General features: G+C 49.8%; 1 protein-coding gene across 5 annotated transcripts in view; it reads right to left on the minus strand.

Moving 5' to 3' along the window:
* NTRK3 (neurotrophic receptor tyrosine kinase 3) overlaps positions 1 to 19,712 on the minus strand; it is a 232,138-nt gene that overhangs the window by 182,950 nt on the left and 29,476 nt on the right. For all 5 annotated transcript variants that reach the window (XR_008733243.1, XR_008733244.1, XM_005436616.3 and 2 more), the window contains exons 2-3: positions 14,187 to 14,261; positions 12,777 to 12,848 (exon numbers count right to left, since the gene is read on the minus strand). Coding sequence is in view for 3 of the 5 variants with exons in the window: in XM_005436616.3 (XP_005436673.1) it covers positions 12,777 to 12,848; positions 14,187 to 14,261 (147 nt within the window). In the remaining 2 variants the exon portion in view is untranslated. The remainder of the gene's footprint in view (positions 1 to 12,776; positions 12,849 to 14,186; positions 14,262 to 19,712) is intronic.

Here is a 19,712-nt window from a genome sequence, read left to right on the forward strand (position 1 = left end):
GTTAAAAGCTGGGTCAGCCTGCAGTTGCTTTTGCTTTGCCTGCCAGCTTCCCTGCAGGGCAGAGTCCAGCAGCATCCACAGAACATGTCAGTCTTCTGCTAAAGGAAAACCAACCTGCAACGGGCAAGAGCCCTTCCCCACGGCTGCCCTCCTGCAGCTGAGACATCCTCAAGCCTGTCCTGCCCCCACCCCATCTCTTCTCTCCCAAACTGTAGTAATTTTGGATCTATTAGGCCCAAAATATAACTATATGTTGGGCTTTTCTCCTGCTTCGGCATACAGAAATAATACTGGAGATGTGTGCCGACTGAGAACAAGGGTTGCCAGCTGACAGCTCCAGTGAGGGGTTGGGTTTATCCTGCCTGTTTGCTTCAAATTGCATGTTTCTTTGAGCTGGGAACAGAGGAATGGGAGCTGGGAACTGGGGAATGCCTCCTACTCACAGGTTTCCAGTGGACCCAAAGCAAACCAAATCGCTCTGTACTGCAGCGAAGCACAGCTCTAGGAGACAGCATGGGAAGGAGAGCTGTGCCTAAGGGGTACTTCCCTGCATCTCTGAGTACACAGTGACAACAGACCCCAAACATGTGCCCTCCCAGGCTCACATGTGTCTCCCACCACCTCCCCCTTGCTTGCACTGGAGTAAGCAAGGACAAGTGCTCAGGAGATACCACTGCCACTGGGAGGTCACCCCAGATCCCCAGGCAGGCACTGGGAGAGCTGGACAAGGACCACACAAGAGCCTCAACTTCAACACATCAAGCACAGATGCACTGGGACAGTGCCTGGTCCTCCCTCTCCCTCCTGAACCAGGGCTGTGCTCTCAGCCATTAGAGGGCTCTTGCATCAAATTTATCTTAAGGAAAAAAACCCAGACACCTACTTGGATGCCTGGATGTCAGCAAGCCCTAAGTAATCTCAAACGCTACCCTTGCAGGGCGGTTGGAATGTAACAGCTAGGCCTGAATCCCAATTTGCCTGCCTCAGGGAGGGGTGTCAGAGGCTGTGATGGGCTGGGACAGTGCCAAGCACGCTGCAGAGCCTCTGAAGAAAGGAAGGGGTACAATAATGAAAATATATATATATACACACACACACACACATATATATATCTCCCAGCAATAGCAAAACAACAGGGCATAAGGCAGGCTAAGCTCTCAGCAGACACTGCTAAATGGTTTCCAATTAATTAACTGATTACATGATAGAACAGAAGGGGATTCAAGTGAGTGCTGTTGACCTTTAAGAATAATTAATATCATCAGGATCGTAAAACTCGTCCAAGAAAAATAATTAGGAAGATTCTAATATTGCCTACAAAGCCTCATCGAAGGGGGAGAGGAAGGTTCTGGTTAATTCAAGGCACGGTTCTCAAGCATTTTCTAGCAAACCCATTTCTCCCTTACACTTGCTTCCCCCTGCAGAGCTTACACACATAAGCTTCTTCCCTACCTCAAGGCACGCCCCCCCCCTCCAGATCAGTTTTCCCCATCACCTTTTCTACAGCCCATCACCCTTCTGCTCCATTTCAACCTTCTTTCCTAATGAATCCTTGCTCCAATCCTTTCTTGCAGTCCTCTCTTCAGACTGGTCCCTGTCCCTTCCACAGCTGCATCCCATCCCCTGCTCATCTTTGACCTGCTCTGAGATCTGCTCTCTGCCTTTCTGCACCTCAGGAAGGAGCCCTGGTCCTTCCATATGCCATGGATCCACTTTTTATTTCCAGTCACCACTGGCAGCTTCATAGGCTGACAGAAGGCAAGCGCTACATGTAATCCCAAAAAGCTCTTCCCTGCTTTTCCTCAGCAGTCAAATCCATCACAGAGGCTGGTCTGGGAAGCAGATGTAAGCAATGCACAGCAACAGGAGAAAGCAAGAGACTGAGAACTCATGACTCCCTTTTGTTCCATTGCACCTCACCAAGCACATGAATACACCCACCCCACTATACTTTCCTTGCTTCTCCTTTCCCAGTTCACTTGGCCCACAGGTCCTGCATGGGACAGGGTCTGGAAAGCCACTGAGCCAAGCAGGAACTGCAGTGGTGAGCTTCGCAGGGAAGGTCACTTGAGCACACTGGAAGGCAGGTTGCATGAGCAGCCAACATTTCTTGCGAGGGAAGCATTAAAAAAAACAACCTACAGCCCTGGAATGACACCCACCTTTACAATGAATAAATAAGTTTCCTCTGCTGCTTATTATCATTAAAAATTCTGTGGCCTGACACTTCACAAAATTATAAATAAAAGGAAAAATGGTCTTCCTGGGCTCAGAAAAGCAGGCTGCTGCCAAAGAGCTGTGTTTACACCAGCTAATGAAAAGAAAGCCTGCCATTAGCCTACAGCACTCACCCCACCTTGGCAGGGAGTGGAGCCACCTACACCCACAGCACAGGGGGCTGGGAGGCTCCCATGAGGGACCAGAGCTGGGGGGCACACGGGACACTGGGCTGCTATGGGGAGGTACACACATGGGGAACAGGGGACTGAAGGGACCATGCTGTCAGCCAGTGGAGATGGCAGCTGCCACCTCCCATGCTGTGCGGAGGCTCCTGGCTGCAGCGGGAGGTGAGGCTGACGTGCTCCCGCTACACCTCATCAAACAGCAAGAAAAACACGCAGCCTTAGAGACAGACAGCATCAAGCAGGGAGCTGCCTCGCACCAGGCTGCTGCTTCCCTCCAGGGGCCTGTGGGGTGGGGATGAGGAGCAGGGAGGCAGCAGATGCCTGGAGCACACCCGAGCACAGGCATAGTCCCTGTTTGCAGCAGCTGAGCACACAGGGAGGAGCAACACCCTGAGCAGACACCTGCCTCCAGCTACACCTGAGCCATGGTACAACATGCCTCATCACAGCTCCAGGCACGATTAGATGAGGGGGACAGGGAACTATTGGTGACTTAATGCAGTCAGAGTCCAGAAAAGCCTGCTTGATACACTTCTTGCTTATAACCACCCCAAAAGCAGAAACATGTTTTGTCTTTGACAATTAGCTCCGTCAAAAAACACAAGAACATCTGGACAAGGCAGTTACACTTTTCCTGCTCTTCTCAACACATGATGTACTTGGAAAGGAGAAATATCTTTCACCCACCCTTTATCTTCAAATATTGGTCACCATAAGGAACATTTTCAAATGAAAAGACTAATCACCATGAAGCACCGAGTACTTCAGACTGCAGCAGGCATTCTTTCATTATTCTGAGACAGCAAATTACCCACAATTATCAACACACACAACTGGATACAACAAACATTTAGCCAAAGCCCATGGGTTGTGGTTGCAGTAAGGTTGAATGGCAGATCTCCTAAAGAGCTACTCATATGAGAAACCCACAAACAGCAGCTGGGTAGCAGTGCTGCAAGACAACTCCATTCGCGCTGCAGAACAAATCCAGCGCCAGAAACCACTGCAGCTCAGGAGGTTTGTATTGCATCTATCAAACAGGCATCTCGACAGACTGGCTCCATAGTGGGAGAGTTGGAAGAATAAAGGCACAGCTGTAGTGAAACCAGGCTGGCCACCCCTCCGGTGGGCTCACACTGGATGGCTCCATCCAACTTGCCCCTGCAGTCAGGTGTGCACAGCCACAGCTCCACTCCCTGCCCTGGGGTGCTTGGCTAGGCCTGGAAGGGGAAGGAGTTTGTTCCAAGAAAAGGTGAAAGGCAGCAGGGCTGCATGCAGGGAGGCCAAGCTGCAGGCTGGGGCCAAGGAAGAGGCAGAGAAGCCAGGAGGCTTAGGTGCATGCAGGGAGGCTGCATCAGAGGCCAGGCGGCAAGCAGAGAGGCAGGGAGGGCCAAGAGGCCTGGACAAGGCTAGAGGCCAGGGTCCATGCTACAGGCAAGGTGGCCAGGGCTGGCTCTAGGCTGCAGACAGAGACATCAGAGCTGATGTGGCAGCAAGGAAGCCCAGCTGCAGGCAGGGAAGACAGGAGGCTGAACTGGGACAGAGGCAGGAAGGCCTGGAAATCTGGAGGGTGGGAGGCAGAGAAGCCCAGGCCCAGGCAGAGGGCCAGGCCCAGGCTGGAGGGCGGGATGTGGCGGGACGCAGCGGGAACCGGGGATCGCGGCTCCGGGACGGTGGGACGCAGCGGGAACCGGGGATCGCGGCTCCGGGACGGTGGGACGCAGCGGGAACCGGGGATCGCGGCTCCGGGACGGTGGGACGCAGCGGGAACCGGGGATCGCGGCTCCGGGACGGTGGGACGCAGCGGGAACCGGGGATCGCGGCTCCGGGACGGTGGGACGCAGCGGGAACCGGGGATCGCGGCTCCGGGACGGTGGGACGCAGCGGGAACCGGGGATCGCGGCTCCGGGACGGTGGGACGCAGCGGGAACCGGGGATCGCGGCTCCGGGACGGTGGGACGCAGCGGGAACCGGGGATCGCGGCTCCGGGACGGTGGGACGCAGCGGGAACCGGGGATCGCGGCTCCGGGACGGTGGGACGCAGCGGGAACCGGGGATCGCGGCTCCGGGACGGTGGGACGCAGCGGGAACCGGGGATCGCGGCTCCGGGACGGTGGGACGCAGCGGGAACCGGGGATCGCGGCTCCGGGACGGTGGGACGCAGCGGGAACCGGGGATCGCGGCTCCGGGACGGTGGGACGCAGCGGGAACCGGGGATCGCGGCTCCGGGACGGTGGGACGCAGCGGGAACCGGGGATCGCGGCTCCGGGACGGTGGGACGCAGCGGGAACCGGGGATCGCGGCTCCGGGCAGGGAGACCCGCGCTGGGGTGGGCCGGGCGCTGTCGGCCCTGTCCGTGGTGCTGAAGCGCGGCCCCGCGGGCGCACGGTGCGGGCACGGCCCCACCGGAGGAGCAACCGGGGGGAAGCCAGGCCTGGCCCCACGGCAGGCTGGAGGCAGCAGGCGTGAAACCTCAGTCACTCATCCTCAGTCACCAGCCAGTCTACTGATACAGCTAACCCACAGCTCCTGGGGAAGGCAAACTTCTGGCCCCCACTGGCAGCCTTGGAACTATCCCACAGTCTCTTGCATCTGACATAATTCACAGCTCACCCCTTCACAAATACAAACGACGGGAGGGGGTTAGTCGGAAACTCCACCCCCTCGCCTAGTTTTCCAATAATATTTTATCATTCCAATAAAACACACAACTGCCTAACTTATGACATTTAAATTCTTGCCTAGTCACACACCATCATGAATTAATGTCCCATCATTCATGCCATGTCGTATCTAATTGCTCAAATAATATACGATTTTACTGTTTCTATTTTTCTGCCCTGGTGCTTATTGCCCGGACATCAAAAACTGAAAAACAGTCCTGCAATCATACTGTTAGTAAACCAGTATCATGGAAAGAAAAATCCCAGCTGACATAACTTGTGCAGTCACTTAACTTTCACTCATCCTACCGTGATTGTTCACTCTCTCCCCCAGCAACTTTCAAGCAGGTGTGCATGTCCTCAGGTCCCTCTTGGGGAAGGTCCTCCTCCTAGTGCAGCAGCTCTGATACTGGCACAAGCGGGTAAGATGTGCCATGTACCACATGTAATCAGCTGAGCCACAAGTTCTGGGGAACAAGCAAAAGGGACAGCCAGAAGCTGTTTCTGGAGTACCTCCATGCCGCAGTGACCTCAGAAGCCTAGGAACAAGATCCGGTCCTTCTTATGCCCAAATCTCCAGAAATCAGCTCATTCTGTACTGCTGATCTCAAGAGATGCAGTGACGTTTAACCAAGACAAAATTACACCTCATCTTTAGGATCACATCCAAGAGGAACGTTTGGCCTCTCCTTGAAGGGAAGCTCACAACAAGATATCCATCAGGCCATTGCTGAACAGCAAGGACTGTGTCACAGAGGATGAGTCCCCACAAAACCTCAACTTATCTCAGGTTCACATTTTACCCCAATCCTGAAACAAGCCTTATAAAAAGACCCACATACACATAGCCCCACGTAGGAACAGACTCATTCAAAACATCCCCAGCATTGTCTGCAATCTTTTTTAAAGAGTGGATGGGAAAAAAACAGGACCTTTGTAAAACCACCATTGCCCATTTCACACATCCGCCAAAAGACAATTGATCAAACTTCAGAATGGGAAGTAACTCTAATAGACACACAGCGCAGCTAGATAGAACATCTCAACATTTCAAAGAAAGAAAGGAGAGACAAAGCAAAATCCTGAGAGCCAGGTACCAGAGTGATAGTTATAACCTAAGAATCCAACCCGGCAACGAACATTTATGATAGCATTATTATAACTCATCTTACATTGCAACAGCATCCCACAATTCAAGGCCAGGTTTCACTAGAAACCATACAAAGTGTTACGCTGCAAATAGATCAAATAAGAGCAGAGAAAATATATGTTATTATTCCAGGTTTTCCAATGAGGAACTGAGGCAGGACAAGTCTTGCCGTAAGGTGCACAGTGCTTGAGTTAAAAACTTTCCTTCTCACACCCCACTAGAGTACATCAGTCACAAACTCGCCACTCCGCCTCCTACTACAACACATTAAACCTTCTTCACAGCAGAGCAAAGCAGCCTGAAGCCAGGAATTAGTTACCCAGCCCTCTGAATGCAGGTCAAATGATTTCAACCCAGCCTGAAGGAAAGCCACAGTCCTGCAGGGAAATGGTCTCTCCTCTGGCCTTGCGCACAATGCCTGGTAAAACGCAGGACCTACCTCTGCCGGCTACAGAAAAAGGAAATGCTGCAGTTAACTGCTTATCAGTCACCTGCGGTAACAACTGGGAATAAACATGCCATCACACCACTACTACTGATTAGCATATCAGCAAGGACCTGCCCTACACTGGCATCCAAGGGAACAAAGCAGATGGGGGGCAGGACAGGAAAGTTAAGGGAAACAGAGGAGATGTTACTGCTGTTTATTTTAGTGACTGCTCTATAAGCATGCCCAGCATTTTATACAATAACTAGAGACACATGGCAGAGAAATGCTTCCCCGAGTAAATCACAGCACAGAAGTTTGCCCCTAGAAGAGGCTGCAGCAGGAACATCCTTAGAGTACAAATGGAAGTCAAAGGGTACCCAAGCTGCCTGCCTGATTAGGGATAGTAGAGGAACATTCACCCAGTGGAAATTAAAGTGCCCTTTAAATTCTTCTCATAGCTATTTTGCCTATATTCATGGAGAAATTCAGTTCCTATTTAGCCCTTTACAAATGCAAACTAAACCAAGTTAAATTATCAAGGAGGGGGCTTAGGTAGATGCATTTTACTTCACCCTCCCAGTGAGCTAAGAACTTACATATAGTCATATATTGTGTCCTGTCTCACATGCAGACTTATTAGGCTGCACTGACTCGAGAGTATGGACAGGAAATCAGAAGCAATTAACACATGACAGTTTGGGTTAGGAGAAGACTGCTGGGATAGGTATGACAGCAGCACAGTGACGAAAGGACAAAGCAGGGAGAAATAATCAGGGAGGGGGAGGAAGGGTAACAGGACATCCAGAATCAAGTGGAGGACTGCAGACAGCCACAGGGCCTGGAGCTGGTTATGGGAAGAGAGCAAGAGTTTAACCCTGCTGCGTATATAAGAATGACTCTTTCAGAGCAAGGCAATAGATCATTAACTACAAAGCAGGGGAAAATGACCCTCAAGACATGACTTAGAGGGAACAGTGTTATACTTGCAATAATTCAGCATCTGATATTTTGTTTATTTCTTTATTTAGTGTAAGGTCTCGATCAAGCTCCCAGACACACAGAGCAAAGGAGGTGAACCTTGCCAGCCTTGCACGACAGTTGCCTGCAGCCCTTTGAAAGTGCATGGGTCTCAGTTGCTGGAGGGCTTCAAGTGCTGTCCTGAAACAGCACTGAAGAGGGCAGAGAGCAACTCACCAACCTTGTGCTGCCTCAGCTACCTCAGTTCTCAGGGGATGCAGCCCAGCTTCTTTCCTATCAAAGCCTAAAACCATAACACATCTCTGGGAATTCCCACATCAAAGCTACAAACCACATCCAATACCAGGGCAACAGTTCATATGACACCGCACAACTGCTGTGAACCCAGCCAGGACACTGAAGCTAACTCCATGCTCAGTAAACAACACAACCTACAGAGGAGGTTCTGGGAAGCTCTGATTAATCACAGCTCAAGTTTGCCTGTGACAACAAGCCCATAGATCAGCCAGCTCAGTCTTTCACCAGGCAAAGCAGATCCCTGCACATTCCTGCCAGCACCTTCTAGACCTTCCCCAACCCTCAACTTTGGGAGAAAAAGACTGGCAGGATCACACAAAAATGCCTATGGAGCAGAAGGTGATCTGACCATACCATACTCAAAAAGCTGTTACACTCCGCACAAACCACTCCAGGGTCTCCATCTTTAAGACCCCTGGAAGAGACAGCTTGATCACCCATGCCATCCTTACTCTGGCGGGCAGGGCTGAGAGTGAGCTCATTGACAGGAGCTGTGTCTTGACCAGCCCACAAACCAATTTAAAGCATGTATAAACCTCCAGAAGACAGTTTAAGAAGAGCCTATGAATGCAGACAGAAATGGCAATTATTAATTTTCTAAATAGAAATCTGACTACTTAAGCCTTATTTAAAAGTGTGCCTGTCTGTATAATTACACAGCCTTAATTTGTTTTCTTTACTACACAGTAAATAAGGTGTGCACAATTACCCTCTGCAAATAAAAGGCAGTGCCTCCTGACTGGCTGGCTGAGTACACAGCCGCCCAAGAAATCATTTAGAGGGAATCAGTCTCCTAAGCACCCGCTTCCCAGTAAAGGGGAGACTCATGTACTGCAAATGTCAGCTTGTCTAGCTCTAGGCACAACCTGGTGGGAGTCTGCTCTCCCACATGCACAGCTCTACTGTCCCACAGCCAGCAAAAGCTGGATGCTTTGGCCAGCAGCAAACAGGTCCTGTCCTCTCTCCCATGCACGGATTCCTGGTGCGCTGTGAAGCTGAGCTCGCCTGTGGACTTCCCAGTACCTAATGAGGAATGTGATAATGTTGTATTCTTCCCCACAAGTCACTCAAACAACCTCGCTTTACTGTTCCTCTGCCTGTTTTATGATATGAGCGGGAACTTGATATCCCCATGACTTGCAATCCTTTATCAAGTTCAAATAAACTGGCCAAAGCATTCCAGTGTTATTAGGAAAATGATAGAGAGTGAGAGCGTGCAAGACTTTCCTCAACAAGCTGTGCTAAACACAGCGACATAGTGAATATGTATTCAGAGGGTTTACATGTCTCAAATGTAGGGACCATATCACCCCACAGTTTTCTTGTACAGCCTCAAGCCAAAGACTGAGGTTTTCTGTCAACACCAAACATTTCCTACGTTCACCTGCTAACACTGACTTCCACAAATCTTGGCTACAAAGGCTCAGTTTTCCACAGCCTAGAGCTGCTGGTCCTTGCATCCAATGCATGGTGCTCTCTAGGACCATCCCCACATTAGCCAAAGGGCTGTCAAAGCTGCACAGACACAGGACCAGGAACACACCAGTGCAACTTTGCCCAGCAAGACGACCTCAGTGAGGGCACAAAATGACACTGGATGCTAACCAGCTTCGACCAGACCCACAACCATCCCCATTCAACATCTAGCCAGTACTTGTTCTGGAAAGAGTTAACTGCCTCAGCCTAACTGCCAGCAGAAGAGGCAGTTCCACATTACAAAACCTACTGTTATATTTTGGATTAATTGCCTGCATAGCAGTGATAGGCTTCACAGCACCGGCGATCAGAGAAGACATGGAGCCCTAACTCTCCTCATTCAAGAAGAATACACAAAGTTATTGCTAGATGTACACCTCTGCCTTCCAGTCACTCACTGCTCCTCCACTGATTAGGTTGGCCTTAACCCCCTTATACAGCTAATTTCAAAACTTAAAGGACAGGCATGACCCTGCCAGGCAGCACTTTGAAGCCTACCACTCAGGCAGCTGAATGCTGAAAAGCCCCTTCATAAGTCTCTCGCTTTTCCTCCCTGATTCTGTGATGGGGAAGGGGGGGGGGGGGGGGCGGGAGGAAGGGGAACAAGCCAAACTTCATCCAGAACCACTATCTTAAACCCCCACAAACCTGAGCTCCTGCAATTAGAGCTGTGATAAGTTATCTGCTTGTGATTGCACAGCTGGGGTCTGAAGACAAACATGTGCACAGAGGAAGGGCCAGAAATAGAAGTTGCTGGGAGAAGACAGAGCTATCTGGCCCATCTGAGAGGAGGAAACCTTGATGAAAGGCACTGGGGAAAAAAACTCACTTCAGCAGGAGGCTGAGATTTAACCCAGGATGGGGAGCAGGGAACAGCTTCTGAGTCTTTACAATTTGTACATGAGCTTCACATGGAAAAATGCCTGCTGCTGCTCAGACCTAGCTTGTAACACCCTGCAAAGGTCCAGCTCACCATCCCCACCATCTTGTGCCAACCCCTCCTGGCAGTGAAACCCCTCCGTCATTTATGAGACACATTTTGCCATCTTATAGACTCAAGTCCACCTGCAACTGTCCAAACAGCCAGCAAAGGAGAAGAAAAACCAGAGCAGCAGCAATAACACATAGCAGGAACTCAACAAGCTTAAGCACACCATCCGATGGTCCCCAGCCCCGTACCCAGCTGCAGCCAGCCCTACTGCAAGGGGATTGGGACAGTATCCCTTGCTCCTGTCAGCTACTGTACCTGGTTACAGCAGGCCAAGACTTACAGCAGAGTGACATTTCCATTAATCCTTTTATCCCTGGCTCCTACGTGCAGCGGCTGCAGAAAATGTCAGGCCTTTGGCGAGCCAAGCTTCCCAGGAGGCAGCAGCTGTAGAGGAGCCAAGGAGGCACCCCGGTGCACTTGCACAGTGCCACAGCCATGGAGGGGCCCCGGGTGGCACCAGGTACCTGCCAGGCTATGCAAAGCCTCCAGAGCCACTCCAGAAAAAGCAGCCTGGCTGCAAGGGAGCAGCAGCACCATGGCCCAGGAGCCTCTGGGGAACAGGAGGGAACCACCATCCCTGCAAGCACCAGGTCTCCATCCCTGGGTGCCCAGTATCCACCAAGGGGGACATCAACCCTGCAAACATCCACGTTGCCAGCTCCCAGGAACAGCATCAAAACCCACTAGAAAACACTAACCAAATAATATACTTACTTGCCTCAAGCTTCAAAAAGCAAGGAAAGAAAGATGTTAAGAACATGATCAATCTTACATGACCCAAGCAGTAAACAAACACATATTTCATCACCACATACCAACCTTAACTCTTGACACAAGATGGATGTGGGGTTTTTTCCAATCTCAAAAGTAATCTCAAAAGACAAAACCAAACACTTTTGGAAAAAGCAGCAACAATCGCATGTGTACATATTAACACCACATTCAGCCTCAAAACAAGCATACATGGCCTTCTAAACTACAACATCCAAACTAATTTAATCAGGAATCAAATGTTATACATTTTATCTGCTGGATACATAAACAGCAACTGCACAATTGACAAACACCCCACCACCACCCCCAAAAAAAAAAAAATCAAGTGGGAGAGGTCTTCAGAGAGACATTTCTCAGTAAAAAAACTACAAAAACACACAAAACAAACACTACAAATCAAAATAACAAAGCACAGAAATCAGGAAATTCCCAGTGGTCAGCATTAAGGAAGGTTTATTATGACAAAACACACAAGCTCAGTGCTTCTTCACAACTATTCATGCCCTTTGGTACGGCAGATCTCCTATTTAGCAAGTACTTTACCGTCACTTAGCAACTGTAACTGGTTTTCCAAAAAGGAAGCTTTTGGGGTTTTTCAGTTCACATCATCTCTGAGCAGACATCAAAAGACAAATCTATCCTGCTCTGCAGGTCACATCTATCTCCCTCCGCCAGCAGCACGCCCATATCGATGGCCACACGCATCTGCAGACTCAAACAGATGTGCACTAGGACTGTTTTTCATGGAAGAAGCCACTAACGCTGGTTTCCAAAAAGCAGGGATACACACACTCTCCACCCAGCCCATCAACTCATGCCCACAGCCAAGGCCTCTCACCAGCCCCTTTACTCCTTTTATAGCTATACCAGAGCAGAGAGGGGTTTGATCTCAGACACAGTCACTTTGATGAGCTATTTCAAGCCCATGGAGGGCCTGGCACACCAGCCTGAAATCCAGGCTTTTCTTTATTGCCTTGGGAAAGGTAAATGCATATCTAGAAGAGAAATCAGTGCCCTTAGCCTCAAGGATGTGGAACGTCCCCAAGACAACACCATACCCACTGGCTAATGATGCCCCAGCAGCTGGACACTTGTGCAATGTCCCATGATAACAGGACTCCAGCCTCTCCAGCACAAAACAGCCCTACCCCAGGCCTGCTGCAGACACCAGTTTAAGAAGTTAATAATTAGGCCCAAAGCTGACAGCCCCGTGCCCCAGGATTTGTGCCAGAAAAGCATCCTTTGGTTAAAAGCTAATGAGCAGGGCAGGCTCCAGCTGTGTGGTGAGGCGCGTGGCTGCCCCCCGAACTCTGCAGAAAGGGAAATGTGCACCAGCCACCGCAAGGCTGCTAATGATGCAAGCGATGGTTAGAGCAGCGATCAAAGCCAGGGCAGGACTAGAAACCAAACCCCATCAGCTGCCCAGTGGGAGCTCACCCCATCCTGTGTCACATCATGCTTCCCTGCATATCCGCTGTTCCTTTTCCTGTCCTTTACCACCTCTCCCTCCCTTTCCCCATCGCTCTGCCCGACAGGCACTTTGGAGATCCATTCCAGGGATCACCTTCCCACAGGGAGCAGAGGGAAAAGGAGAGGAGCCATTGGCACTCACATGTAGCGCAGGTGAGGGTTCTTGGCAAAGGCGCGTGGCTGGATGTTTCGTAGTCCTGAGTTCCTGATTGTCCTGTGAAGAGATGCAGAAGGGCAGCAATGGAGTCAAGGCAGACAACTGCTCTAAAACCCTGCACTCAGCATCTGAAGTGCACTGGGAGCCCTCGATTCCCCGCCCCAGGAGGCACATCTCTCCCTAGACAGCCTCTATGAGCTACAAGCAAAGAGGAAATTGGGCTTTTCAGCTTCATCTGATACGGTGACAGCACAGGCTCAGCACAGAGCAGCTGCTGGACAAGAATCTCCCCCCACATTCACCAAGGCTTGCTGGGGTGGCCCAGAGCATCTCCTGCTCCTCTCCTCTCCCTCCATCTCCACAAGCAGCACTGCCTGCTCCCACAGCAAACTTAACACCCAGCACCGCCATCTCCCCTCCCTCAAACCCAAGAAAAACCTTTCTGCTTGCAGCTCTGTTAAGGAGGGGTGAGTATTTTGCCTAGGGAATTATGGACGTTGAGGGGGAATCCTCTTCCCACCCTGTTTTGGAGAAGTTCTGTCAGCACTATGACCAGGATTTATCAATATCTGCTGCGAACAAGTGTATGCCTGACTCCACTGATGCTTTTTTAGGTGAGATGAGAACAGCAGCCAGCCTGCTTACAAGGGTTACGTGTGTTAGAAGTACAGCTTTCTGGGGTTTAGATATTGAGTGCTCAGCAACGTACACCTCTCCTCCAACCCACACACAAGCTGTACCTAATGCAAAGCTCCCAGGGAAACAGATTAGCAAAGTCTCCGATTAAGTCTGAACAACACTGCATCTCACACAAGCAGCACTCAGGGCACTCCCAGCTCCAGGAGGATGCAGGAGGGGGAATTGAGTGGTATTCTTGCTTGGCCAGGCTTCCCAAGCACCTAGCAAGAGCTGTCAATCTCATGGACCTCAGTTTCCCCTCCATGACGCACACAGTTGACCTCTCCTGGTGCTCAGAGTGCTGTGCAGGAAGACGCGATTACCTTACTGTGCAGCACCACCATGATGGCAATTGCACTAAATGAGGACCAACAGCCCAGCAATGAAGGATCAGTGGAGACAGCTGGAATTTTGCATTGTGGGGCTGAAATGAGTCAGAACAACACACAAGCCCAGAACCAGAACAGCAGGGGAGAGGTCAGGGTTGATGTGTGCTGGCAGAACTGTCAGGAGCTAGCAATCTTCCTTCTCACAGACCCAGCAAGGACCAAAAAGCACTCTGCAGAGTCTCATAGCAAAACACAGTAGAGCCAGTAGCTTAAACAGGCTCCGAACACTGCGGCATGGAGACTGCAGATGGAGGGAAGCACAGCTCTCTGCTGGAAGGAAGGGGCTGCCCATTGCTCTTCTCCTCCCCGACACACAGGACATACTCACAGCCTCTGGAGTCCCGTGTACAGCTCCATGTCAACAGCATTCAGCGTCTGCAAATTCTTCCAGTTCTCTATGTGTCTGCGGAGAAGAAGGAAAGGCTCAGCTGCTGCACGAGATGGTCACTCTGCCCATGCAGGGGACAGCACACCGAGAGAGTGTGTCATGCCATACCACCCTGCCCCATTCCGTTTTCCCAACATTTTGGAAAAGCCAAACAACAGTGTTTTACCCACAGCTTCAGGCACAGAACGTGCAACCAAGCCATTAACATCTTTGCTCTCTGTACCTCACCGCACACATTTATGAAACAAAGACACAGTTGATACAGCTCACACAAAAGGAGTGAATACAGAAACACAAAACCTCTCAACAAAAAATTAGGGCCTAAATAGGAAAAAAAAGAAAAGTCATATTTATCCGGTCTTACTGGGGTGGATACACAGGGTCCTAGCCTTTGTTGGCAGGAGAGCAACAAACTTAGTTTGGAAACCATGCCTTTATTATAAATTCCTGAGTCGCCTGGGGGCACTCTGGCAGGTATGTTATAGAGAACAAGCCCAGAAATAGATCTGTCACTGCAGGATCGTTATTCGATAAATATTAGAGCCAGGGGAAAGTGACAGAACAACAGCCCCAGAGAACAGGGTCCCCTGTTACAGGCAGCACAGGAGCAATGCTGGCAGCAGTGTGGCCAGCTGGCTGTGACCGTGGGCTTCTGCTAACAAGCTGCAACGCTGCGTCGTGGGGAGGAAGCTCAGTCCTCGGCCAGTTCAGTCTTTCTCCCAGATTAAACTCAGACATACTCCCACCAGAAAGCACAAACATTTTCAAGAGGTTCTTTGCTGGGGAGCAGGTGGAGGTGGTCCTCTTTCAAAGGTGAACTGAGAGGGGGAAAACACTTCTGGCTGATCCTCTTAGACAACATGTGAAAGAAGCCCAACTTTTAAGTTTATGAATATGTGCACCCAAGCTCACAATCTGCCTTGATGCAATAGTTGGCTTTGAACTTGGCCCTGGAGAGGGGAAACAGTTCCAAGTGATGCAGGGTTGGGGTGATAAGCCAGCACTGAGAACCATCCTATGATTCTAGGCAAGAACATTGCAGGACCCCACGTGGTGGTCCAGGGGGCAAGTAAGCAGGAGAGGGAACTTTGACCACTTCTAGAACAGTCACAGGGGCCACAAGTTCCTCCTCCAGCATTCATTACACCTTGTGCTTGCACAAGAACAAATGAATCAGTGTGACAGAACTATATGGACCTATTTAAGCCATATCCCAGACACCACCAAGAAAGGAAAATACAAAGCCTGGACTAAATCTAAACGTATTTCTGCAGTCTCACCATGCAGATCCAAGAAAAGCAGAGACCTGCAAGAGTCACCTCTGCTTCCCACATGTCTCAATTATCTACACACCCAAAGGGGTTAATGTAAGGATGCAGCATAAGCTCCCAACTGGTTGCTACACGACAGTGAAAGTTACAGTTCATCCTCAATGACCTGCTCATTGGCTTGAATCACCTGCGTCCCAGACAGAATGAGAAAAAGGACATTATTATAGCTATTTCATATTCCCTGCCAACATCTAAGGCCCCCGCGAACACTTGCAGAACAAAACACAGACTGGGAGGAGTCAGTCAAGAGATCCCACAGCTCGCTGAAACCCTTCTGAGACAGGGCAGGACTGTGAGTTTAGGTCCTGGGCCACAAGACTGCAGGACTGAGCAAGGCTAGAAACACATTGAAGACATTTCCCATCTTCAACTCATACACACACACAAAAGAGGTCCTCCAATAGGAAGAATGTGGAAAGAAGCAAAAAACGGGATAATGTGCATTTACCACCAGGTCATGCTGAAGTTACAGCATCCAAGCAATGACCTTCAGGGAGGGATGGAGCAGCCCAGAGCTATGGAGCAACCACAGCTGGGAAAGAGGTGGCAGCCAGATTGGCTCTTGTTTTATTGATTGTGTTTGCTAAAAAAAGTCAAGGTTATTTTTGACCTGACACTCAAAGCCATGTGGGCAGCATTTTAGAAGAGGCAGAAAAAAGACCCTAGCTTGTTCCCAGTGACATGCACAGGCATGACTTTCTGATGACTCAGCACTGAGGTACAGGGGTCCTGGGGGGGCCCTACAGCCAAGCCCCCTCAGAAGTCACATTACACTAGACTGTAAATACAACTCCACGACCTGTGTTCTACCATCCCAAATGAAGCCCATGAGGTTCCTGAGCCAGATATGTTTTGGCATGTTATTTAACAGACACACAACACCTACAAAGTGATAGACAAGAGAAACAACAGTGGAAATAAATACATACATACACAGACATTTACATACAGGATAATCCCCCATCCCAGCAGCTGCTTTTATGTAGAGTGCCATACAGGGAAACAGCTTAATCTTGAATTAGGTGCACAGGTCAGCAAGGGACTTTAAGTCCTTTAAGCTACACAGACATTTCCCTTCTCAGGGACTTCAGGAAATGGCTTTCTTTTTTTCTGTGATTTTTCAACATAGCTGGAGTTGCACCCTTGCTCCTAGAAGCAACAAATCAGTCTTGGTTCACAGGCACCTCAAAAATACACCAGGAAAACCATTTTCTTTGTTTCCCTACTTCTTTGGAAAGAATATGTAACTGTGCTGGCTGGGTTCATCTGAATCCACTTTAAAAACGAAACAGAAACACATCTTACTCTGAAAGCTCAAGGAGTCAAGCTGTGATTTTAAAATTGGCAGTGGTTGCACAGGAAAGCAAACCAAACAAGCAAAGAAACTTCACCCCTAAAACTTAAGTCCCTCTTCATGTCGTTCAGCATCTCAACTAGCTGCTCCTCTTTTCCTTCCAGGATTCTGTTTACCCTAGAAATCTTACGTCCTCCCAAAGGCTGTTGAAGACTGAGCCCTTCCCTTCTCCTCTGCCTCGGTTCATTAACCCAGCAGGAACACGGGTGCTGGGTTCACACCAAATACAGACGTGACAGCTCCCTGCCCTGCCCTGGTCTGTGCAATCAGGCATTGAGGTATGAATTAGTCAGTGGGTTACTCCCTCCTCCCTGCAAGCATCTCTATATATTCCTGTGGCATTCCTCAGTTATTACTAAGGTAAGCTGCTCTTCTGCAAGATGCAACAGTTTCAAGCCCAAAACCATACTTAAATCCTGAAGTGCTCACCATGCACATCCACCTAGACTCATTTCCAACTTCTAATTGAGACCATACGAGATGCATCGCAGACACAGATGAGACTGCTCGCTTTGGGGAGGGGGGTGTGTGTGGAGTGAAGGGGCCGTTTGCCTAAATACTCGCTTCCTTCTCATACTTCTTGCCTGTTTGGGGGGTACTGCTGGTCCAGGTCTCCTTGCGCTGCAGAGCTGCCATTATACCATGCCTCCTACAGACCGATCAAAGTCTACCTTAGGTGTAGCTAGGGCTTTGCCCTCCCAGCTGAGACTGAAACACTGCCCCAGAACTCCCCTCCTCTTCTCATTTCTGACCCAAATATACTCCAAGCATTTTACATCCATTTTCTCTTGTGTCGAAATTATCTTTGCTTAAGCAGCTCTTTTTCTTTCCTGGCATTTCTTCCTCCCTCCTTTACAAGCAAGAGCCAGACCCACCCAGCTATCATTTGTAGGTTACGTGAGGCCAGCTCTAAGGCAGCATGTCTGTACCAAGCAGCGAAGTGCAAAGCTAATTGTCTCAAGTGCCTTGAAGAGATACTAACTCAAATCCCAGAAGTGATGCAGATATACTGCTCAGAGTCCTGGTAGCGAAATTATTTTGCTTCTGGTTTCAGACCCAGCACAACTGATGCTCGCACTTGGTGACCTATGCAAGAAGGACCACTGCGATAGATACCATAATAGAAAATGGCTTTCTATTTTCTTCATCAGCTTTTAAGTCCCTTTTTCTTGAGTAAGGGTGACCAAAAACACAGAGCAGTCTCCAGGTCTCACTTGTATAACAGCATGAACAACTCCCCAGTTACACTGGAAACACCATGACGTGCTGCCTGAGATCACACTGACCTTTCCAACAACCCCATCAGCCTGGAGGCTTGTTTTCACTCTGTAATCAAAGCACTGCACCAAGCATTTCTATCCACCAGGTTGTTACCAACTGACATGATTTCTTAGCTGGCAGCAAAAGCCCCATTACACCCACATTTGCATTCGCCCCACTTTGCATTACAGACTCACTCTTGGTTTTGCTACTGCAGCTCTTCCCCTTGGCCATCCTCACCCCATTTTGTGTTCCCACAGCCCCAGCACTGTGCCAGCAGGGAAGCCTCTGAGCACACTCCTGCCTTTAGTGCCATTATACTCAACAAAAGCAGAAGCCAACACCTCCAAGAAAGCTCAGCGGTTATCTCCTCTTTCAACACTTCCCACCACCACTCCTCCATTATCCAGCTCTTCACCTACAATAGCTGGGCTATACTGTGTCTTCTCCAGGAAAAACAGACCACTTCTGATGTAATGCAGCATCATATTAACCTCTCACCACAAAGTCATCTCTTTGCTGAGGAAATTGGTTACCTTTCCAAAGGAAGAAATGGGGTTTATGCTGACAAAAGCTAACTTTAGGAGGCCAGCCCTGCACCATATCTCAGCCTCCACGTACTCACAGACACACCTTTACAACTTGTTGAAAGCCTTATAAACTGCTGCAGTTAAACCAATGGTCAGTCCACAGCACGCATGCTGTGTCCCAGTTGCTAGCAACCTTGTGAAGCATGAAGCCCTGTTTATCAGCTCTGCAGCTCGTGAGCATCACTTCTCACTTCAAATCCCTAGGCACCGTGTGAAGCCAGTAAGGTGGCAGGTATCTTGCCCCTGCGTCACACAGACATCAGCAGTCTTGTTGACCAAATTGTCAGCTGGTCTCCAGAAGTGCCAGGAGCTTGCCCCACTTGCTGGAAGGGGACTGGTAACCACCAACCCTGTGGAAATGATGGCTCCTTTCACTCCCAGAAATGCATCGTGCAAGGAGCTGTTCGACAGCACAGGCTGGCATCACCTTCTTGATAGCACGCGGCAAGCCTGCACAGTAATGCGTGCTCCCCTTCAGGGCCAATGCAGCAAGGAGTCTAGAATATCCACTGGGATTAAACACAGCCAGGTTTATTGTGTCCCACATGCCTGAGGCAGAGGTGAAAAACAGCCTCTTATTCCAATTTACCAAGTGATGAGCTTGAGGCTACTTAATGTGTCTGGCCTTCCTTCACCCTCCTCATACAACAATGATAATATTTATCGAATCTCTCTCAGCTTTTCAAGCACTGTGGTCAATAACTAAAAAAGGCACTCAATAAGCAACAAGTATTATATAGCATGTGTACACACATGCTACCCAAATGTGTATCTAGCCCAGACTTGGAGGGGAGCAACTTTTCACCAGGATGCCATCAGCTCCATTCGCTGTGAGAACAGATGACACATCCCTGTCAGAGCCATGCCGTGCAAGTACCACCACTCAGGTTTGGGTGCTGGGCAGTGAATAAATCGTACACCAGCAAGCAGG

The sequence above is a fragment of the Falco cherrug genome, chromosome 7 (genome assembly GCF_023634085.1).
Source record: "Falco cherrug isolate bFalChe1 chromosome 7, bFalChe1.pri, whole genome shotgun sequence".
Lineage (NCBI taxonomy): Eukaryota > Metazoa > Chordata > Aves > Falconiformes > Falconidae > Falco > Falco cherrug.